This window comes from Carettochelys insculpta, chromosome 10 (assembly GCF_033958435.1).
Source record: "Carettochelys insculpta isolate YL-2023 chromosome 10, ASM3395843v1, whole genome shotgun sequence".
Taxonomy (NCBI): Eukaryota; Metazoa; Chordata; order Testudines; family Carettochelyidae; genus Carettochelys; species Carettochelys insculpta.
In genome coordinates, this window is record NC_134146.1 from 46,564,837 (window position 1) to 46,588,264 (window position 23,428).

The window sequence follows — 23,428 nt, forward strand, 5'->3', positions numbered from 1 at the left end:
TCCCCAGGGCGCCCCCCCATTACTGCAGAGCCGCCGCCGCTGCGCATGCGCTGCCCACGCCCAGCCGCCTCTGCGCATGCGCCTCCAGGAGGCTCGGGTCGGGGGCGAACGGGGGAAGGCGCGCCGCCCGGCTCAAACTGGCGCAATGCATACTGGGATTTGGAGTCTCCCCCATCAGACAAGCGCGTGTGGAGGCCGTGGACCTCCGGGAGAGGTGTTGCATGCTGGGGGTTGTAGTTCCCGAGAATGGACGGCTCCAGGGGCCAGAGTTCGAGCTTTAAAGCCGCTCCCAAGTTTATAGGATCCCTGGCAGGCGCTTGCCCCACAGCTAGAAGCCGCACCGGCATTCTTCCTTCCCACGGGGAAAGCGGGGCACAGGTTGACAGATGGTTTACTCTGTAATTCGCCTTCCCCACCACCTGGGTCTATTCCCTCCCACCCCACTGCCAAGCACCAACACCCCATGCTCCAGGCACAACCCCAAATCATGAGATTAGTCTAAAGACCATGAGTCAAGAGCAGTTATTTTTGCCTTTGGGGTTTGGGGCCTTTAACATGTCTTAGGGTGCTTTTGGCTTGCACCTGCTAGGGTTTTAAAATAAAACAAACTGAGACTCTTCCCCATGCACTTGTTAAAGACCAGCTATTGCAAAAGCTGGCAACTCTCTTCAGTCCTTTGTCACCCTTCTGCCTCAATTGTCCAGTCTGGAGCCTGGAAAAAAACCCTAAAATGTCAAGAGGACTCGTGCAGCCCTAGCCTGCTGCGTTTGCAATAGGACACAGTGGCTGTGGCTACACTAGCTCCCAACTTCAAAAGGAGCATGGTAAGTAGGGTGGCGCGAGATTACTAATGAAGCGCTGCGCTGCATATGCAGCACTTTATTTAGCTAATTCTCCCCCCTGGCAATTTCGAAGGGGCAAACTCCAAGATGCCAGCTTGCGTGTAGCTGTGGCTCACCTGCTGATACTTTGAAGTAGCCCAGGCCCTTCGAAGTACCGGCAGGTTAGCCGTGGCTATACACAAGCCGGCACTTTGAAGTTTGCCGCTTCAAAGTTGCCCCACGGAAGAATTAGCTTAAAGTTAAAGGTGTCAAAGGCATGAGGGCAGGCTGGGCTGCAGCTAGCAAAAGTGCAGCCACATGGAGGAAACAGGCGAGAGTACGTGTTAAGACTCAGTCTATCTTTGGAAGGTTTTGTTGGAACAGCTATACCTATACCATAATCATCCAGGTGCTCAGTGCATAGACACAACTTGTACAGGCAAAACTGCACTTTTAGCAGCACAGCTTATTCTTATCTCCCTGCGCACCAAGTAAGCCGCCCTGGCACAAGCACAGTGTGCTGCTCTAACACCTAGATTAGGAGCTTTTGCTAGCACGGATCTGTTGGTCACAACTGGCACATCCTGCACAGTGTCAGCCTGACTGCTAGCCCAGCAGAAGTCCATAGAGTAGAACCTGCCATATACCAAACCCTATACATGTCTGAGGGGTGCAGGCTGCTATTGAAGCACATTTATTTCCATGTGTGCAGCTGTGTGGAGCAGGATTATCCACCCACCCCATTCAGTTCTACTGGAGTTGCATTACTTTCCCTTTGTTTAAGACAGGTTTAAGGAGCAAGATCAAGCACTACTTCTCAGCTCTCATTTAAGAGAGGTCAGGGCTCCTTTTTCCAACTGTAGAAAGTGGGTAGTGCTGTGTAATATTACTAAGTTTTGTAGATTTTTCCGTTTGTCTATAAAAGTTTAAGAAAGTTAATGCTGTCAGACCCCTGGTGGTACTTAAATGAAAACATTCCTGTAATAAGCAGGTAAACTACAGGCCAAACCAGCACTAGCAATCTTTGACTGCAACAGTTTGCTAGTCAATAGCTTCCAAGATGACCATCATCAGGGCACACATTCAAAAATATACCACACCCCTCTGGGCTGGGCCCCAGCGAGCATGTGAGTCTCATTCTGTTGGAGCAGTAGCAGCTGAGGACAGACACTGAGTGTTCACTTGCCAGAGCCGGAAACATCTGAGAAGAGCTCATCAGGAAATGAATAGGATCAAGCATTCTAGGCTGTGGCCACAAGGGAAGCCGGCTACATGCAGAAGGACAGAGGAGGAATAAAGACAACAGGAGCCAGGATTCCAATAAAACTATGTTTATAAATAAAAATGAGATTGGTTTTGTTTTTATAAAACCCAGTGGGCAGGGGAAGGAGCCAGGCTGATGACTTGGCAGTCAGGCTGGAAGGCAAGGGAGAACGGGAGGTGGTAGCAAGAGCTGGGCGGGTGGAACACTGGGCAGGATTGTGGATATTAGGCGGGCTGGCACCAGGGTAGATACATAGGATTATGCACAGTAGATACAGTGGTAGCACAGAGGGGAGCTAGAAGAATGGGGGGCAGAGAGAGGGGCAGGAGGATGCCACAAAGCAGGATGGCTGGTGCTGGAATGGCAGACAGGGCAGAACAGGGGGCAGTGGATGAGCTGGTGCCCGGTGTAAAAATAATAATGGAAAAAAACCCAAAAATAACAAAAACCAACTCCAAGGAGTTTACACTGTTGCAGAGGAAGCTGCTACCCACCACAAGAGGACCCAGGCAGGCTCAGCTGGAGCTTAGTGTACCATATACTGTCTCGCTCACTAGTCAAGATAGACGTTCTGTCACTCTGGCTTCAGGCAGGAGAAGCAGAGTCTGTGAAACTCTAGGTAGTCAAGGGGTGGGGAGAGAAAAAAAAGAACTTTTCTCTCATAGTTAAACAGACTGCAGTCCTCTGGAGGGCCAGGGCCCAGGCCATGCATACATGCCTCAGGCCAGGGCAGCGGTGGTACTACACAGAAAGGGGCAGTCATAGCAGGACATGAGTGCCCTAAGAGCCTGGTTCTTTCCCACCTCGTTTGTCCATGGGGAGGATGACTACAAGAAGCCAGTACGACTTATCCTGCTAGAACAGAGGGAGGCAGACTGCTGCCCAGGACACAGCAAATCCAGGGGAATTTGGAATTGTGCTTGACCACTCCCTGGCAACACCGCACCTCCTTACCCCCAGCTTTGCTCTGATTAGGCCTAACAGCTTCTGCACCTTGAGCATGCTGCTAAGCACCAGCATAGCAGAGTACAGCCAGCAGCTGAAGCCCCCAGCTACACCCAGCAGGGCTGGATGGAGCAGGCTCTGGGGCTGTAGAAGGGGTACTCGTGGTCACGCAGGGGGCAAGTACAGCAAGGAGAAGCCTGTTTTCAGAGCCAGACACCTGCACGTGCATGGAACGATGGCTGCAAACAGAACCCGCTTGCTCAGCCAGATTCACACCACGCAGTTCATGGGCAGAGCCCTGAGCAACAGACAGCTGATATTTCAGAATTTCAGGCTCCTGACGCAGGTCTGTACCTCCCAGGGGAGTTACTGACACAACAGCATTCAGTCAGGAACAAAGCCTCATTAGTCTACTGCTGCCAAACCCAAGTGTGGCCTTGCCACAGGATTGCACACAGCTTACTGCTGTACAGAGAGTAACAGACCCTGGCCTGAGCTGAGCAGGTTGGGGTGGGATGGAGGAACAGGGTGTGACACCCACCCAGCAGGGACCTTGCCTCCTCCACTCCCCAGAGGCACTGAAACCCTGGAACATTCCTGCTACTGGCCCGGACATGGCTACAATTGACTGAGCTGAACACACACAAGGCTGGAGCTGGGTCCTGCTCCCCTCTCAGGGCCATGGAGGGATACAGGGGCGTCGTCAGCTAGTGGGAAAGAAGCCATCTTCAGCGCCATAACATGCCCAGCGCCCTTGGGGCTTCGTGTCCTCCTCTGTTGGGCCAAGCCGCCACACCACGCTCCAGCTCTCACCCCTGCGGGCGGCAAGCTCAGAGGAAGTCAAACACCCCGTAATTCTTTGCTGCTCGACAGAAGAAACACAAAAGGGTGAAAAGAAAGAGGAGGCATTTAGGGCGGAAGGTGCGAGGTGGCAGTGGCAGCTACACATGGGCGAGCAGCGCAGGCACCAGGACGGATGCAGGTTAATGAGGTTAGAGATGGGGATTAGAGGCTCGCACAAGCAGCCACAACTTGTCTCTGCACACGCGAGTCCGGAGGAGGGCAGGGCCGGCGGAGCTCAGCTAGGCTTGCTGGCTCTCGCCTCCACACCTTGGGAGGAGGGATTAAAATCAAGGTTTAGTTCAGTTTATTTTTCCCTTTTTTTTTTAGTTATCAAGGCAAAAAAAAAAAAAAAAAAAAAAAACCCAAGTGAAGCCAGGGCTGTTCCTAGAAGGCAAACCGACGAGGGCAGCAGACAGACAGACGGGGGATGGGTTCTTCACATTACATCCACAAAGAACTCACTGGGATTGCCCATGGCCATTCGGAACGACTGTCTACTGGCCGTCAGTTCAGGGGGCACGGAGGCCAGGTCACGGCCCGGTGGGGCCCCAGGGGGCCCCAGGGCAGAAGGCGGCGGAGGCATCAGCAGCATGGGCGGGCTGTAGAGGGGCGGCAGGCCAGGCGGCCCATACGACGGCTGGCTGTGGTGACTGCGGATGCTGTGAGCCAGAGAGTGCTGGCTGCGCTGACTGTGCTGGCTGGCTGGCACGGAGCGCTCGCTGGCCGCCCGCTCCCGCCGCATACTGCTCCGGGTGGTGTGGTCCGACTCGCTGCCGCTGCCGCCTGACTTGGACTCGCCAGCCTTGGCGTCTCTCTCCTTCCTCCTCTCACTGCCGCTGCGGTTCGAACCACTGCTCCGACTCCCTGCAAGAAGCCCGAGGCCAGGTTAGGGACGGGCCCCAAGAGCGCGCCCTCAGCACACATCCCCAGGCAGCACAGCAGGGCAGGGACAGCCTGGAATAAAAGGCGCCGCCACTAAGACAAGGCCACAAAGCACAGCCTAGGGAAACACCACAGACCAGAACCAGCCAGTAAGGCGGAAGCAGCCGGCAAAGCAGGGACCTTTAGTCATACCCAAGTCTTCTCACAGTTTGGCCCTCTGATTATTGGTCAACTTCCTCCCTGCCTCCATCCCAGCTTCACTCCACACCTACCCCATCTCCCTCTTTCCCCCAGCCCCTCTTCTCTTGAATATCCTCTGTCCCTTCCCATTCTTTCTGTACAGCCAATACCCTCTGAACGAACCCCCCAGCCCCCACATGCACACAGAAAAACTAAAACCATTGTTTTCACATCACAGAAGTACCACACCATTTGCTGCCATCACAGCCTTCATGCTGCCTGTGTGGTGTACCCCTACCTCCACCCTTACCCTCTGGTTCATTTAGGCTATGTGGTGTTCAGGGCCAACATGCAGTGTCTGTCCAGGCTGTGACAATTTCCCCTGTCAGCCCCCTGTGGGTCCCTGCGCTTCCTGGCGGTTCTCTGTTGTGCCTCAGAGACTTCCGGAGATGACTTATCTGCCTACGTCTCTCCAGAAGCAGATGTCTCTGCTTAGTGAGCCCTCCTCATCATAGGCAAGTCCAGAATAGGGAGGATAACGCCAGTTCCCTTGCAGGCCCTGGCCTGCTCCAGTAGGGCAACCCCCTGGAGAAGGGTGCGGGGAGGCCAGACTTGCCCTCTACCCTGGACTCCAGCCCAGGGTCCCTAAGAGGGCAAGAGGCAGCTGGCAGAGCCTTCACCCCTGCCCCAATGTAGCAACCTCACCCAGGGCCACTTCATCCCCCCATACCTTCTTGCTCTGCTCCGGCCTTCTCTCCAGCGCACCTTCCAAAACCTTCTCCCTGGCTACCAGGCAGTGATCTTTTCATAGGAAGACCAGGGCCTCAGCTGGCCAAGAGTGCTGATTAGACTCAGCTGTGGCTGATTCCTAACAAGGCCCCAGCTGCCTCCCCTAATTGGGCTCACTCAGGGAACAGAAAAGCAGAAACCCACCAGCCAGTGTATCTGCCTTCTTGCCTGCTCCTGCAGCCTACAGGGCTAGCCTCGATCTCCGTCCTTAGGCACTTCCGTAATAACCTGGTCTTAGCCCCCAGACAGGGCAGCGCTGCAGCAGAACTCTGGCCTCCAGCCCACTTGCGGCTCTGTGATGGGAGATACCATACACTGGTTCCATCACACCCATGATCTAGCCTTTGGCAAACGGGTCATACCTGATGCTTCAAAACAGCCCTGCAATGGACCTGCCCAGCCATGCTGTGCGCGCACACACCTGAGAGGGAGCCACAGTCCTCCTTCCAGGAGATGACTTGGACCTTGGCTTGCTCACCAAAGGTGCCCTTGAGATGTGTGCCTTAAAACATTTCTTTTCATTTCACTAACTCACCCTCGCTGTGCTGACTGCCTGCACTGCCCCCGCCATAGCTGTAGCCGGGGTCAGGGAATCCTGGATGGGGGTTGTATGGATGAGGCGGTGGGTATTGGTATGGGAAAGCCATGGGCCATGGTGCAGCTCCTGGGTGGGGGAGTGGAGCCAACGTGTCCTGATCTGAGGCTCCGCTGGATCCGTCATGATCATGCAGGGACAGGTTAGCCATGTCTGGAGAGAAGCAGAGAACCTGGGTTAGTCCTGGAATGAAAACAGTCATGTGCAGTGGGGCAACTTTACTGGGCAGTGGGGACATAGGGGGATCACAGAATTCCTAGCAGAGGGGCCGAAGATTTTAGGGGGCAGCTATGGACACCCCCTTGCCAGATGCCAGCCCAGGGTACTGTTCCCCACTTGCTCAGGGAGAGGATCAGTGCTCAGACAGGTAGTCAGTCAGACACCAGCTCAGACGAGAAAGGACAACGTCTGAGTGGACCTGACCCACTTAGGACAGTCAGTCTGTCTCTTCCACGTCTCAGGTGAGCAGAGCCAGCTGAGTATCCCTGCATCGCAGCTCCCGCCCATTTCTCCCAGACAATGACAGCACTGATAGCAACCAGCCCCACACAGAGGTTCAGCTCAGGATCAAAGGTGACGTTTTAGTCCCCCCTGGGAGCTACTGCTGTTCTTTGCTCCCCAGCCGAGGCGACAGGACAGAGATGGTGACGTGGTTTGCACAGTTATACTGAGAACTGGACAGCAGTACGGAAGGGGTTTAGGCTGACAGTTTAGAGGTGGCAAAGCATCCTCAGAGAGTTGTCAGGGTACAGCAGAGTTTCTCCTTTTGGCAGCCTCCCCCCCAGCCAGTGCTAGAGTACGGGGGCCGTACTGCCGCAGAGGTCTCCGAAGATGTAGTAGCACTGCTCGGAGAAGGTGATCTTGTTCACGGTGTGTCGGATGTAGCCGGCCTTCAGCAGGTTGCTGGCATACTTCCGGGATTCCCGCCGGTCCGTAAAGCCTTCCACGTGGTGATAGAGCCAATCCACCACATCTGAACCTGCCACGAGATCAACCACCAAGCACGGTTAAATGCAGCCAGGACAAAAAGGGCTGCCTCCGAGGGAGAGACAGGGGGGCCTGAATTAGTCCCAGGCGTGAGTGACGGGGGGTGGTCCATGGGCAAAAGAGGTGCAGGATGCTTCTGCAGACAGCACAAGGCCAGGGATTCCATTTGTTTCCCCGGAACTACCAACATAATGGTGAAGATTACTCCCTTGGCAAATGGCTTGTCGCCCCTCTGCCAGGTACACTGGACAGACTGGACTGTTTCTACTCCAAAGAATAAATGGTCACAAATCAGACCTCAGGAATGGTAATACGCAAACAGCAGGAGGAGAGCAATTCAACATCCCTGCACACACAGTAACCGACTTGAAAGGTGCCCTACGTGAACAAACAGACTTCAGACCCAGACTGCAGTGTGAAACTGCAGAGCTGGAATTTTAGGCAAACTTGACAGGGCCAGAATGGGCCAGAACAGGGCCTGGGAAAGGCTAGCTCATTACAACAAGTCATTTTTCCCACTACGTATTCCCACTCTAACAATGGTTGGAAGTGGGCCACATACACCCTGATTAAATTAGCCGCGTTAGCGCTCACGTAACACTCCCAACTCTGTATGTACGTGTAAATCCCAGACAAACTGCAGCTTCCACTTCGTCCCTCTGATGACGTAAATGAGATGAGCCCACGAAAGCTTCTGCCCTAATTAACTTATTAAGGCTTTAAGGTGCCATGTTACTCTTCATTGTTTTCCCCTGGCGAAGGTCGCCAAAGTGGGTCCACTCACACAGGGAAGGTGCCTGCCCCTATGCGTCCTCCTCATCCACCCCTCCACCCCAAAGGAGGAAGTGGCTGCCTCTTACCGATGAAGGCATTGGGGATGGTGATCTTCAGCCACATGCGGTCGCGCACCTCCAAGCCTGACTCGGGGGAGGCCATGGCTTTGACGATGGTGGCCATGTCACTGTGGATGGACAGGTGAAAGTCATCGAGGCCTGCGAGGCGGGCAAAGGGAAGGAAGGCAGAGATGAGAGGGGATGGAGGAGGCCATGAGGCTGGATGGAGGTGTCACACATATGGGGATGGGCCAGAGAACAGTACATCGTGGGCACACCCCATAACATTGGGGAACTGAGCACACCAGGCTATGTCTTGTCAGAGTTCTTCCCACGCGAAACCCAACCAAAAGCTACAAGCTGCTATGCGCCAGACACAGATTTAGCTGAGAAATCAACCCAGCACCAAGCAGCTTTACCAGAAAGGCCTGTCTCCCTAGCACAGGGAAGACAGTGCCATGCTCCAGCTCTCCTCTGGCTCTCTTCTCAGAGCCATTTACTGGTGGCACCAAAAACCTTCAGCAACCTCCCCAAAATACAACTCAATAGTTCCCCTGACTGAGCAGCTTCCTTCCTAGGGCCTCTCTGCTCCTGGAAGCTCTCCGATAGCCCTACCGCAGGAGCCAACCTGCTTCATACAGCTCTCCTCACTCACCTGAGCTCTTTCACAGCCTTTATAGGGACCAGGTGCCTAGCCAGACAATCACCTCTGCAAACTGCCCAGACCAGGGTGGGGCTTAACAGGGGGTCTACTTCAGAACAGGGCTGGCCTGCTCCAGGTCCCCAGCCCTTAGAGGGTAGACTTACCTCTTAGGGCTACTTTTCAACTGCCTGCCCATACTGAAAGTCCCAGCGCTGTTCTCTCTCCCTCCGAGCCACCCCAGGCCTGTGATGCGAGCACCCATACAAGCCCAGCAGGCCATTTCTTCCAGGCCCTGCTCACTTTTCCCGAGACCTCCCCTGCATGGCTGGTGTCACTACCCCTCCGCCCCACTAGCACAGTGTCCTCCTCCCTTTGACTGGCAGCTCACCCCTGCCCTGCCTTTGTAGCCATCTGGTTATGTCCACAGGGGAACAGGCCTCCAAGGGAGCCTTTGGAATCCCTGGCAGTGCAGGTTTCTGAGAACAGGCTGGGCAGACGACCACCAGGGATGGTCTAGGTTACTCATCCCACCTCAAAGTGCGGGGAAATAACCCCTGGAGGTTCCTTCCAGCCTGGTGTTTTCACATCACTCAGTCTATGCCCAGCCTCTCCTGTTGTCTGGAGAGCAGGAACATTGACGCTAACGTTACCCCTCAAAGTCTGTACTTGTTCTGGGCTTCTGGCAGGGCGACTTTTCTTACCCAGCCCCAGGCACCTGTCTGGAGTGATCATCCCATTCCAGCCACTCCTGGTCTTTGCCTGGAGGGAGCTGCTGTTCCTCCAGTCCCCACGCCTGCTGGTCGGGAGCTCCCCTTGGTCCTCGAATCCCTCTTTCCGAAACCTCCCCAAACTCTGGTTCCTGCCCATGCAGATGTATTGCTCCTGTCAGGCTGGGGGCCAGCAGGCACAATGCAGGTGACTGGAAGCCGTGCAGTGGGGGGAGCACACAGGGACTTACGTTCGGTCTCTGGGATGGAGCTGGTGATGGAGGAGCTGGTGGAAGTGATTGTGCTCATGGATGGGCTCATACCGTACGCCGGGTAGGTGCCGGTCATCGCTGCCGTGTGGGAAACCCAGGCTGCCGGGTCAATGGGTCGGATGGGTTCACCTAGAGCGAAGGCAGAGACCATCAGGGGCAGCCTGAGAATCATTCCCTTGTGCAACCCGCCTAGAGGGGGTGCCCTGGCCAGCCCCTTCCTTCCCCAGCATCAGCCGGGACTCACCTGGATCGGAGCATGGAGAGTCTGGCCCAGCCCAGATCCGCTGGGGAGCAACTGGGAGAGAAAGAAGAGAGGGAGGGTCAGCAAGAGGGGCTCAGAGGGAGAGAGTCCCCCTATGGCTCAGTGGCAGCACTCTTGAGGGGGTGTTTCTCCTTCCTCTGGAGCTCCAAGCAGGTGACCCCCCAACCCTGGTTAGGTGAGCGTGTCCCAGGCATGATGTGGGGGAGGAGGGTGGGCAATGGGTGGGACCTCTGGGCTACGGGACACAAGGAGAGGGAGACCGCAGCGCTCAGAGCTCTGAGCCACTCTGGAGCCTGGAGGTCACAGCCAGGGGGAGGGAGGTGCCACCCTCAACAGCCCCGCATTCAGTGTCAGAGTTCAGCAGGCCGACAGGAGACAAAGCAAACAAGCAGGTGCTCGCGGAGAGGCTCTCACGCGGGCGGGGCACCAGCAGTAAGGGCGAGTCAGCAATCCACTTACTCCGTGGTAATGAGAAGCAGCCCCTGGGGCTGGGGTCCCAGCACTTGGCAACAGTCAGGGTGATTGGCCTGCAGCAGAAAACACAAGCATTTTTACAACCTGGGCCAGCCAGGCACCTCTCACCAGCAGGCTGGCCCTCAGCTGTATAACCTGCTCCATCGCAGGCAGGTTAAGTACAGGCTAATGCAGACCCCTCAGTGAGGGACCAGCCGTCCCAACAGCGCAGCTGGTCTTAAGGTTAGGAGTGGGAACTGCAGGGATACTTAGCTAACTCAGCCTAGGTAGAAAGAAGGGACTTAGGGAAGGGGACCAGTGTCGGGACACCTGGTTCATGACCTGACTGTGGAGACTCTTCCAGCTCCAATTCTCGTGTCGGACTCTTTCAAGGTTATTCATACAAAACCCCTGAGGCGGAGTGATACTAACAGGAGAGGGTGATCCTCCGCAGACCCAGCGTAACGGGGGTGGAGGATCTGGCCACCGAGGACTGCGGCGGTTGGTGCTCACAGACACCAAGGGCTGAACAGCAGCCCAAGCAGAGAGGCCTGTAGCCTAGTCGGAAATGCTGGTTCAAGGCCACCTGCCTCAGACAGGAGAACTGGAGGAAAGCACCTACCCTGGCTTGTGCACGATCTCCCTCAGCACACGCACAGCATCGTCATTGCTCATGTTCTCAAAGTTGATATCGTTCACCTGTGAAAGAGGCAGAGAGAGGATGAGCCCCACAGACACGGCTGGAGGCCAGGCTCTGGAATGGGGCAGCTCCCTCCTCTTGAGAGGCACTACTGCAACTTGGGCCATCCGTTTGCGAGTCTACCCTGAGTCCCACATGGCCCTGGTCCCGCCCCGGCCACAAGGTGCACAGTACCTGCAAGAGCATGTCTCCCGGCTCGATCCTGCCATCGGCTGCGACTGCGCCCCCCTTCATGATGGAGCCAATATAGATGCCACCGTCCCCGCGTTCGTTGCTCTGGCCCACAATGGAGATGCCCAAGAAGTTGTACTTCTCTGCAGGGAGGGGGGAGAGCAGGAAGCGGTGGGGCTCATCCAGGTGTGGGGCTCCAGGGCTCATGCGTATAAGGCTTCACTGTCACAGCCACGCAACCACCCTCCCCATATCTCAAGTGGCTTCCTGGCTCCTTCATACCCTCCCTTCCTGACTCCACCCAGCTCGACCCTCAGCTTCCCAGTGCTCTGTGGCCCCCCATTTCCTTACCCCAGAGAGCTGGAGCACCGAGATGACAGCAGAGTTAATACCTGCCCTGCCCTGCTCTTGCCTGCACGCAGCCCTGCGTGCCAAGCACTGGAAGGACACGGCCCACCTGGACACAGAGAAATTTTGAGCCCTCCCCACATGCATCTTGGCCTCACAATCTCCCAGACAAAAAGCAGCTCGGAAGCAATAGTACGTGGCAATCAGGCCACCCAGGGAGCCAAGCCAAGGTTGGGGACGGGGAAGAAGAGGATGCAACTCACTGTGGACTGAAACCCAGAGCCAAAAATGGCACCTTCCCTGCCCTGATGCCAACCCCAGCCTTGCAAACAGGCAAGCTTTCAGGGGTTAACAATTCAGGCCCAGGGGACCCTCTCCCTTCATTACCTCCCTACTGCTTGCTCTTGGCTCCCCCACTGCACCTCTGGATCCCACTCCGGGAGGCTGGGAGTGCCCGGCACCCTCACAGAGCAAGTGTCTCACTCACCCATGTTCAGGGTGACGGTGATGATGTTCAGAGACATTGTGGAGTCCGTGATGCTGCTGAAGGACGATGACTGCAACGCAACGAGGCACAATGAGATGTCCCCCTGCTCCAGGGCCTACGCATCAACCCTTGCTCCTTCTCACAGCTCTCCACTGCCCCCATGCCCTCAGCTGTCTCTAGTCCCCACTACTCCCCATAGTCCCTTCTATTCCCTGCAGCGCTGCCCCCAGCTCCCACCTCTCCTCCTACGCCAACCAACACAGGAATCTCTGAAAACACGGACTGGCGGCTCCACCCCACACATTGCCACTGGGACTGGGACAAGAAAGACCCCCCTGTCCCAGCAGCATGGGCCCAGAAGGGATGCAGCGCTTTCACCGGCAGCTCCACTTTGTGGTGACTGGAGACTCCACCAGCTCAATTCAGGGGTGCCAAGCAGAAGCCTCGCCCCCCTGCCCCAGGGGAGTGAAGAGGGAATGCCCAGCCCCAGCTCTGCAACTGCCCTCCCAAGAGACATACCCGCTCGATGCGTGGGGCCTTCTGTTTCCGCCGCCGTCGCTTGTGCCGCCTCATCAGGCGGGAGGCACTGCTCTGCTCCGTTGAGCTGCTAAACCTGCCAGCAAAGGAGACAGTCAGCTCCACTGCCCACGGGGGGTTCAGACAAGATGGCTCTGTCAGTCGGGTGCCCACAAAGGAGTCGTGGGCGAGAGAACACTGCGGGCCAGGCCAGGGGGCAGAGGTGAAACCGTGGGAAGCAGAGGACTGTAAGAGCAGAGGGCACTGCCGGTCGGGATCGGGGCCTGTAGCTGAGGTGCCCTGCAGAGAGCGAGAGAGGTGTCCACTTTCCCCCAGGCCGCATGCTCTCCTACCTGCTGGTGGAGTCGTCCTCGTCCGAGTCGAAGAAGCTGGTGGTCTCCAGTTCGCTGCTCATGAGGGTGGAGGAGCTCTCGTACCCGCCGAGGTCTCGGCGCCGTTCTCCTTTCGCAGTCCCATTCACCCTGGGCGCTGGGTGGGGGGGAGGTAGAGAGAGATCAGCACAGGAGAGAAGACGTCAGCTGAGCTGCGACACTGCCTCCTACAGGAGCTCCACACAGGCTCAGCTCTTCACGGGGGACACGAGGTGCCACAGGAATTAGCTCCTGAGGGAGGGAGCTGGCTGTCAAACACCCCTGTCTTGGCACGAGGGGGCACCGGGGCGCTCGCTGTGCTCTGACCATTCCCAGTCTCTTCGAGGTTACCCCTTCCCTGCCTCTTCCAGCCATGCAGAGCACTGAGAGCAAGGGCTGAAGCCTTAATGCTCCGTATGGAGTTGGGAAGGTTGCTCGGAGATGGTCCCTCAGGGTGAGAGGTGCCAGGGGGGCAATCAGAGTACAGTGCAGTGCCAACCAGGGTTGGGAACCACTCCTCAGCCTTTGCACTGAGAGGGGTTAGAGCCCCACAGGTGCCCAGGGGGCCTGGACTTTCTTCAGCACTGACCCTCCTAGGCACATGTCCAGCCTGGCCCCACATGCAACAGCCCCGTAACAGCCCTTGCCCCCGTGGGAGCTAGGAGAGAAACAGGTGTTTTGTCCTTCCTGCCCACCAGATGCTCATGTCCCAAGGCTGAGGTGGATCTGGGGCCAGCTCTTGGCAGTGGTACTAGGCTGTCGCACCCTGGGGTCCCCGCTACACGTGCTGGGGGATTTATCATCACTGCAGCCCTGACTGCGCAGCAGGAGGCCGTGCACAGGCTCCTTCCCACACAGCCGGCATGCCTGGAGCAGCTCCCGCTCTGAGCCTCAGCTCCACCCTACAGAGGTTCTAGTCAGCGTTCCAGGCTCACCGTGCTCAGGCCCCTCTTTCCGGCGAGGTCTCTCCCGCTGTGCTGAAACTACCGACTCGGTCTCGGTCTCGTTGTCCAGATTCTCCCGACTCCCCCCAGTGTTGGGGCTGCAGAGGGACGACACGTCCAACAGAAAACGCCGGGGTTCCCCACCGGACCCAAAGGCCCCCCCGGGCATTTCCTGCTCCAACATACCCCAGCGACGCTGCACTTCTGCCAGTCCTACTCCCTCTTCTCCCCTCACTTCTGAGGCACATACCGGGACCAGTGGCTGACAACTCCCACCCGCTCTCACCAGTGTGGGACAGGAGATGGGGTGTGCACAGTCCCTGCGCGGGACGGGGGCCTTGGGGTACACACCGAGGTGGAGCTGGGAGGGGAAGGGATAAATGGATCAGCTTCCACGCTCCCTGCCAAGCCCCCCCGTGGAATATGCTGGTACCGGGCTTACGAGGAAAAGGAGACAGAAGCCTGCGGAGGGCAATGGGAGACCAGAGCAATGGCTGTGGCAGGCGGAGGGGGGAATCCTCCGGCTGCTTGCGGTATGCCCTACCTGCCCAATCTCCACTCCCAGTGCCGTTACTCCATTCCCAGCCCCCCCCTGCAAGGGACGTCACCCGACACTCCCTCCCAGCCCCACTGCGGCTGGTTTGCCTCCCCGCCGTGCTGCTCAGACAGCCCCCCGCCTTCTGTCACTCTCCCCATCTCATGCTGAGCCGAAGGGGATCATGTGGCCGCTCCCTGCTCAGAGCTCACTCGACCGCCTGGGCAGGGGAAGCCCATGGGAATGACTTACTGGAAGGAGGGGGGTCTGGAGTCTCCAATGCCCCCCATACGCTCCATGGAGGGGGGCAGCTCCGGCTGGTTATCTGCAGACACCGACCCCCCGTCTGAGTGCGACCCCTCCGCCGACACCAGCTGGAGATAGGACAGAAATGGAATAGAGCGGCTCAGGAACAGGGTGGGAAGACCTCTCCTTCCAGTTCTAGCAGTCTAGGAGTCCACGAGTGACCTACGTCCCCCTCTGCTCCTACAGACCAAGTTTGGGAATCGTGCTTAAACATGGTGCTGCTCAGCCAGCTCCCTACGCAGCTTGGCAGCAATGTGGAGGGATCTATCCAGTTAGAAAGTGCCTCAGATGGAGCCAGCTTCAGACAGCTCCCTAACATGATAGAGCACCATCCTCTCCTCAACCCTCCTGAGCCAGCCAGCTCTCCCTGCGCTGCATTGGCGCCTGGATGACGGGAGGCACAGTCTGGCTTTGGGACTCACTGCACGTGATGATGTCCCAAAACACCTCCCATCTAGGTTACATGACAATGTGTGGGGCACAAAGCCCAGGGGCTTAGTTGCTGCTCTGGGCACAGCACTGAGCTCTCACAGGGCAGCTTACAGGCCACGCCCAGGCTCCCTGACTGGACAGAGGTTGTGGGTTTGCAGAGTACTTGGTAAGGTCCAGGAGAAAAGCACTGTGGGGTCTGCTCCTGGGTTGGGCCCAGCCCTGCCTTCCTCTTCCATCAGCTTCTAGGGGCTGGACAGATGGAAGACCTGATTGGTCCTGGAGCCTGTGCAGTTTGCAAAATGCATATGCAGCTTAGAATAGTGATCAAAAGCCACTTTCCTATCTGGTATCCGATGGGTAGCTGAGTTAGTCCGTATCTTCAAAAACAACGAGAAGCCCTGGAGCACCTTGTAGACTAACAGCGATTTTGGAGCATAGGTTTTCATGGGCAAAGACCCGCTTTGTCAGCGGGTCTTTGCCCACGAAAGCTTATGCTCCAAAACAGCTGTTAGTCTATAAGATGCCACCGGACTTCTTGTTGTCTCTCCTTTCTGGGCTGATCAACAGTCTCTGAGACGGAGACACCAAGGCCACGTGGGAGAAAGCTACATGAGGAGCTAGCCAGAGACCCCAGACGCAGGGGGCAGAAGCAGCTAAAGGAGAGACATTAAGTCTTTGGAGAATGTGTTTTCACAAGACGTCCCCTGCCCTGCCCTGACTGGCTGTTTGCTCCAACCCTTCCTCTGCCTCAGTCTTCACCACAGCATCACTCCTCCCATCCTCTCGTCCCCTTCTCCATCCCTCCAGTGGCCCCCTCCCTCTGCTTCGGCAGATCCTTAAGCTACACCAACCAAGGAAAGACAAAGAGCTCCACAGAACTAACCATTTGCTTCACCCTGCTTGTGTGTTCCAGCTCTTCCCCTGCCTGCTCTAGTTAGGCTGGAAGGTCTTCAGGGCCGGCAGAGCCATCCCATCCATAGGAGGCCACCCAGGTCACATAGCAGCTGCCTCAGCTGTGCAATGGATAGGACTGAGGGGATTACCTGAGGCAGGGCGCTGCCCCCTGCTGCCGCCCCACACCAGACTCCCAGGTCATCCCCCAGCTCTTGTTGCTCAGGGGAGGGGTCAAGGAGGTGGAGCACAGCTAGGAACAGGGTTGGGAAGAGATGGGGTCGGGGTGGGTTGGTGCCGAGGTGGGACTGGGTTTGTGGGGGGTAGGGACGGTTGCCTCAGGTCCTGCACCTAGGGCTCTGTGGGATTAGGGATTCTCCAGCCCCCATGCACTACACGGACAGCCCTGAGGGCAGGAACTGTCTCTTTGTTCTGTGTTCCTACAATGCTTAGCTCCCTGGGGTCACAGTCTGCACCACAGTAATACAAACTAACAATAAGAGGCTGTGGGGCCAGAGCTCCTTTCGCAGGCAAGCAGCTATTCCTCATGGGAAGGGGAGGGGCACATTAGTGAACTTAAGCTTCCATCAGTCAGCAAGACTGCAAACCAGCAGCTTTGCATTGTTTCTGCTTGCACAGCTGGGCTCGGCCGCCCCAAGTTTTTCCCACGTGGAGCATGCCCAGCACTGGGGAGTTCTCTCCAGACCCGAGAGGGGGCATTGACCCGGTCCCTTGGTCTTACTCAGTGCAGCACCGGCTGTGGAACAGGACCTGGTTCATGTCTGGAGATGGACTGAGCAAGAACAATAAGAGAGCTAGAGATGAGAGGTGCTTGGCCTGCCATTGTGAAGCTGTGATCTTACTTGCCTGGACTACCTGGGTTCCTGGTCTTCTATTTATCACTCGCCATGGTGCGGGGGGACAAGGCCTGATGTAGCACAAGCAGAAAATCCCCCACTGCAGCCCTGGACAAAACTCTGGCAAATGCAGTGATGGAAACAGCTTCATGGTGGGAAAGGAAGGCTTTGCTGGCAACTAAGTGGGTTATGCAGCAGCTGTGGAAAATTCACCTGTAGCTCTGCTTCCTGTCTGCAGAGGGCACTGCGGATAGTCAATGACTAAGCAGCAAGCAGTCCAGTGGCACCTTATAGACTAGCGGATATTTTGGAGTATAAGCGTTCGTGGGCAAAGACCCGCTTCATCAGACGAACCGGGTCTTTGCCCATGAAAGCTTATACTCCAAAATATCTGCTAGTCTATAAGATGCCACCGGACTTCTTGTTTTTGAAGATACAGACTAACGCGGCTCCCTCTCTGATACTTGTCATCATGGAATGACTAAGCAGACCTTACTGCACCAGGAAGACAGAATATGAGGGTGACAGGCCCAGGAAAGCAGGACTGGTTGTCCTGTATGGGGATTGTGATCCTTTGAGGGTGCAGGATTAAATGGCTAGGGCAAGAGAAGTATCAGAGGACAGGCTCTGAAAAGCACCCCCTAGGCCCCTCCATTCAAACACTGTGGGAACGGGGCCAGAGAAATAACTACAGACAGGCACGGGGCTGGATCCAGGCAGCAATCTAACACCGCCAGCTGGAAGTCACCCCCCCAGGCTGAGCGAGGGTTGGTCACTGCTGTCCTCCAGGGAATTTTTCAGCAACACTCCAGCAGTTTTCCTGCCTCTTTAGCTACCAGGAAGGCTTCACACTCAATCCCCCCCAGCTAAAATTAGCACCAGATTCCTGAAATAGCCTCACTCTAGGCTGTCTGGCAACAGCAGAAGAGACAACACAGCTCCCTAAGTTATCAGCTGACGGGGAATCTCAGGGGGGGATATCAGCTGTGCACAGAGAGAGCTGAGCAGATACTGCCCACACCACAGCTAACTCCAGGTGTCTGTCTGCCTGCCCCACAAGGAGTCCAATTAAGTCAGGCCCCAGCTACAGCAGAGTCAGTTCTAACCTCCCTCGGCACTGAGAACGCAGACCGGCTCCGTGTAGGTAGATGAGCCCAAACGGTGTTATACCTGTGATACGACTCTGCTCAGCAGCAGGCCCTGAAATGTCAGAGGGGAGGGGGAAAGCCAGCTGCTGCACATGCGTATGAGCCACATTTAGAAGTACGGCAAAAAAACTGAGCTGGGGAGCAGAGGGATCACCGCCTGTGGGCTCCACTGACTGAGCAAATAAGAACAAAGACAACTGGGAAGGGGAAGATCAGAGCTGTCTGTGGACAGATGGAGCCGTAATAAATACTGGAGAGGGAGGAGAAGAGACAAGGCTCTGCGTGGTGCAGGTGCCACTAGAGGGAGAATGGCCAATTGTTCAGGCACAGCTAAAACAAGGCCAGTGAGAGGCTGAGCCTGGGCTGCTGAGAGGGCCCCATTCCCTGCACATACACAAAGGACTCAGCCTTGGGGACATGGCTTTCTCTTTCAGACATACTCACAGCAGGGATAATGCATGCAGAAGTCCATGCTCCGGACACCCGATTGGCTGGTCTCACACTTCCCTAACAGTTCTCCTCCACAGCTGTCCTCCCACCACTGCTGCTGGGTTGTGGCCCCTGCCCTGACAGCAGGTGCTCCTTGAGACAGGGTCTGTGTGTAATTTACCTGCACTGGGAGCCATCAGGTCCAATCGGACCCAGGTTATAAGGGCCTTTTGGTGACCTTAGGAAACGAGCTGCTGGATTTCAGGTTAGTTCCTAGGAGGCTGATACCCACACCCCAACTAGCATCCGTAAGCTCACAGGGGCGAGGACTCAGTGGGTGACAGAGACTGAACTCTGCTCGCATTCCAAAAGGGGGTCCCCGCCAGAGCAAGGGGGGAGATCATCTGCCTCGTACAGGACAGAGGAAGACGTTTGCGCTGTGGCTTCCCTCTTGAGGAGCCCAGACACTCAGGAGCTCAGCATGGCTTTGGCTTCTGCTACTGTTAAGTGTCTCTTCAGTACAAAGCATAGCTGTCTCAGTGCTCCATCTGCTTGCACAGGCTGAAGCAGCCAGCCAGCCAAGAGGCCTGCTTACCCAGGACACCACCCGGCCATTGAAACAGGGAAGCTTGGCGTTATCATCTGAGATTTCCTCCTTCACGACCCTGTGAAAAGAGATGGGACAGGTTAGGGATGCAGTTAAGGGGGCACGGAAGGCAGCTTTTGCCCAGGATGAGCCATCAGCTCAGACATCAGGCAGGCCATGGGGCAGATGAGGGGAAAGGGACTCTTGCTATTCAGAGAGGCATCCAGGCTGTGCTGAAGCATCACTTCTGACCCCCAGGGCACAGGCAGCAGCAGGTCTCGCTGCAGTAAGAGCCAATGGCACTTGGGATGGGATGGGAAAGCAGGGCTGTCCCTACTGGTGCTGGTGCCCTACGCAGCCCAGCACCAGCACTACCACCACTCCCCACGCGGGACGGCAGAGAGAGACGTTAGCTGAAGCTGTGGGGGAGAGGGACTTCCAACTCTCCTGGACTGGACGCCATTTATTATTGTGACGTCCAGGAGAGACAGCAACCTGAAGCAGGGCTGGGAGAGAGGTGTGGGCCAGAGGAGCAGGATGCGGCCATGGAGCTGGCTGGAGGGAAGTGGCACTTTTAAAGGGAAACTGCCCCTTCTCTTCAGCCACCTGTGGCGTGGCTGCTCCCTGCTCAGTTCTCCAGCCCATAAGGGCTGCTCACCTCTGCCTGGTGAGTGGGGGCTGGGCAGTGAGTTCTGGGGGGCGCGGAGAGGGGAGATCAGACAGCCAGGGCATAGGGTGAGGGGCAGCCAGACTGGCACTGAGTTGGTGGGATGGACAGGGGATGGGGTGAAGGACAGCCAGACCAGTGCTGAGCTGGGGGAGGGGACGTCCAGGGGGTGGATCGGGGTAGTTGGAGCCCATAGGCAGCAATTTGGTGCCCCAGATTTTCTAGTGCCCCACATGGCTGCATGTTTTGCCTACTGGTAGGGATGACTCTGTGGGAAAGCTCTGAAGCAGGATTCCAGCTGCTCTGCACCCTGACTTGCTCAACTAACTCAGAGCCCAGAGAACAGGAGAAGACGAGGGACGGCTGGAGAGAAACCAATGGCGAGAAGTAACTGGGGAGCACACAAATCCATACGAAAATGTAATAAATGTACTCAAATGTTTTTAAATTTGAAATAATGACTAGCTACATCAAAGCCCAAACACCTCTATGATCTATAAAAATCGTTTGCAACAAAAATGTTTTACAAGGAGCCCTCCTCAAATTTTAAAAAGGCTTAAAGGACGCTGCTTTTTTGAGAAACACAGACAGACTTGGGGATAACCTCTTAATCTTCTGAGGCCACCTTAAACTTTTAAAGATCTCACAATGCCATGTACTGTATTAATTATCTGCCTTATTTACAGTCTTTGCAAAGGAGCCAACGCGGCGGGCTTCTTTTTTCCCCAAACGTCAGTACTGTCCATTGTTGTCACACAGAAAAGCTTTTGCCTTTATTGTTGTTGATTTCATTTAGCCAGCGGGAGCTGAGAATATTTGCTTCATCTGGCTTGGTTCAAAGCTGACAAACTGGTTACAAAAGTACTTAGGGACCTATAGATGCAGAGAAGTGCCTAGGCCAGGGGTACGCAAACTTTTACATTCAGCCCCTCCTTTTTGTCCCTGCAGTTAGCCAGCCCCCCCCCCCCCCCCACACACAACACATCTAATGCAATCCAAACTGATGGAAATTTTATTTAAGTTCATATGACAAAAAAAAAAAACCAACCCTTTCAGCACATGAGAAAAAAGTATGCAAAAATGTAAAAACTTTGTTAATCAGTATATAAATGTGAATATGCATACATAAAAACAGTAACATATTTCCACATTTTTAATTAAACAGAGAGTGCTTTATATACATAAAAACTCTATCTTGCTGTTTCAAGACATCCCACCCACTCTCCGGCTTGGGGGGAAAAAGCCCAACAACCAGAACACCCAAAAGCTCCCTGCAATTTGAAGAGCACGCTTCCCCCCTTCCTCCCTCCAACAAAACAACAGATCAACATAATTGCACTTAAAAAAAAAAAAAGCCTGAACTGTTTGGGAAGCTGAACAAAGGGGCTGTCCTGGCAGATGCTTACACCCACTCAGCTGCCTCTGCTCAGGCTGGGAGACCGGAAATGATTCCGGCGCTCCCGGGGGGAAGGGCTGGAAGCATAGGTCAGCCTAGCCCAGGGAAGCTGCAGAGGTACCCATTGTGGGGGGCAGGACCAGAAATGAACCCAGCCTTCTGCTGACACCAGACGGAGGCAGACGCACTGCACAGGGCAACGAAGCTCAGCAGACAGAGGCTGTGGGAAGCAGTGGAGGGCCCCCCGGGGGGGGGGCACTGATTGTGCTGTGCCCCCCTTTTGAAATTTTGCACCACTCTGGCCTAGGCAAAAGCGCCTAAGCATGTTAGGTGCCGAATTCCCACTGAGTCAACTCTCTCTGTTCCAAAAATCCATGGAAAGGACACAGCACGACAATAGCCTTACTTAGTACTTCTATTTCAAAGGCTTCAACTGCTTTCTCTCCTTATAAGAGGTTAAAAGAAGTTGCAATGGTGTGTTTCTCACAGAACTAAGGCCGATGAGTTCTGTGTAGATCAGGGTTTCCTAAAGTCTGGTACACGAAAGGATTTCGAGAGGTGCACGGCAGAAAATCATCTACTATAAATCAGGAGATGAGCGCTGGGACGGCACTGGGAGAGTGGGTAGGCCGATAAGGTCTGGAGCCAGCCTGCTGCTTCATTTCATCCGGTCCACAGCAAATCTCTGCACCACAGGTGAGGAGCCCCAAGCCTGTCCCCTGGCCCCTAGGTGCAGGAGCAAATAAGCAAGCTCCAAGTGCTGCCCCGCCCCCAGCAAAGGCTCCACGGCTCCCATTGGCTGGGCACCACAGCAGGGGTGTTGCCTGTGGGCATAAGCAGCTCTCATCATCCACCAGGAGAGTGCCAGCCAATAGGAGCCGAGAGATTTTGCTGGGGGCAGGGCAGCACACAGAGTCTCACCCTACAGCACACAAAGCCACATGGAGTAGTCTAGGGCTGTTAGCAAGCCTGGAAGCCTGCCTAAGAGTGCTGCTGGCCAGAAGCAGCTTAGGTAAGTGCCTCCCTGCCAAAGCCTGCCTCTGGCACCCTCCACCTCCCCCCAGCACCCTCCCAGACCCTGAACCCCCTCCTACATCCCTCCCCCAGGTCAGTGGCCTGTCATGCACCCAGACCCCTCTCCAAGACCCTGCATCCCAACCGCTTGCCTCAAGTCACCACCCAAACTCTCTGCATCCTCCTCTCTGCAAACCCAGGTCACAACTCCCTCCCAGACCCTACACCGCCTCCAACACCGCCCCAAGATTACACCTCCCGTTTCACCAGCTCCCCATCAACCCCCCCCGACTCCTGCACCCCAGTTCCCCACCCCAAGCTCCCTTCTGCAGCCAAATTTCCACCCCCGACCCTGACCCCCCTCCATAGAAAAGTGCAGCCCTTGACCACTTACCAAAATCTCCAAGTGGCCCCCATCAAAAATTGTTGCCCGCCCCGATCTAGATCATCCCTGACAGATGATTATCCACCCTGTGCTTAAATATTTCCAGTGATGGAGCTTCTACAACCGCCCTGCTGCTCCCTACTACCCACTGCTTCTTGTCCTGTCTCCAGAGGTTAAGAAAAATAATTTGCCTCGCTCTTCCTTGTAACACCTGTTTAGGTACCTGAAAGCCATCATGTCCCCTCTCAGTTTTCTCTTTCCAAACTAAACAAAGATAGTTCTTTCATCATCCCTCATAGGTCACGTGTTCTAGACCGCTAAACCTTTTTTGTTGCTCTTCTCTGGACCCACTACAATTTCTCCACATCTTTCTTACACCATAGGGGCCAGAACTGGACAGAGTACTCCAGCAGAGGCCTAAACAGTGCAGATGAATTTCTTCTTATGTCTTGTTTAAATGCTTATGCATGTGTGTTTCTATACTATATAATTGAGTAAAAAGGCCACATTTCATTGAAAATCACCACATGTAAATAGCTAGCAACCAATGAGACTGAACCTTTTACTAGTAAAAGAACTAAAAAGTACAAAATTTTAAATAGGACTAAATGTGATGATTGAGATCAAGATTTCTTGCTTGCTTATTTAAGCCATTATTCAGATGGATGGTTTAAATCACTCCAGCCTGGAAATAGCTATTACAGTAAAGCAAGAAGGAACAAAAGGCCACATCAGCACCTCCCCAGGTGTCTGAGGGCTATCTCAAACT

At 55.4% G+C, this 23,428-nt stretch overlaps 1 protein-coding gene across 4 annotated transcripts in view; it reads right to left on the reverse strand.

Annotated features, from left to right (window-relative positions):
• Nucleotides 1-2,137: 2,137 nt before the first annotated feature.
• Nucleotides 2,138-23,428, reverse strand: part of DVL3 (dishevelled segment polarity protein 3) — a 46,516-nt gene continuing 25,225 nt past the window's right edge. The window contains exons 2-17 of one of the 4 annotated variants that reach the window (XM_075004212.1): nucleotides 19,207-19,276; nucleotides 14,801-14,922; nucleotides 14,005-14,111; nucleotides 13,052-13,187; nucleotides 12,702-12,795; nucleotides 12,183-12,252; nucleotides 11,351-11,490; nucleotides 11,099-11,175; nucleotides 10,483-10,550; nucleotides 10,006-10,056; nucleotides 9,813-9,890; nucleotides 8,167-8,298; nucleotides 7,131-7,298; nucleotides 6,260-6,472; nucleotides 4,336-4,737; nucleotides 2,138-3,892 (exon numbers count right to left, since the gene is read on the reverse strand). In XM_075004212.1, coding sequence (XP_074860313.1) covers nucleotides 3,861-3,892; nucleotides 4,336-4,737; nucleotides 6,260-6,472; nucleotides 7,131-7,298; nucleotides 8,167-8,298; nucleotides 9,813-9,890; nucleotides 10,006-10,056; nucleotides 10,483-10,550; nucleotides 11,099-11,175; nucleotides 11,351-11,490; nucleotides 12,183-12,252; nucleotides 12,702-12,795; nucleotides 13,052-13,187; nucleotides 14,005-14,111; nucleotides 14,801-14,922; nucleotides 19,207-19,276 — 1,960 coding nt within the window. In that variant the 3' untranslated portion in view covers nucleotides 2,138-3,860. Of the gene's footprint in view, nucleotides 4,738-6,259; nucleotides 6,473-7,130; nucleotides 7,299-8,166; nucleotides 8,299-9,740; nucleotides 9,891-10,005; nucleotides 10,057-10,482; nucleotides 10,551-11,098; nucleotides 11,176-11,350; nucleotides 11,491-12,182; nucleotides 12,253-12,701; nucleotides 12,796-13,051; nucleotides 13,188-14,004; nucleotides 14,112-14,800; nucleotides 14,923-19,206; nucleotides 19,277-23,428 lie in introns of all 4 variants that reach the window. The other 3 variants (XM_075004209.1, XM_075004213.1, XM_075004210.1) reach the window with 3 other exon arrangements.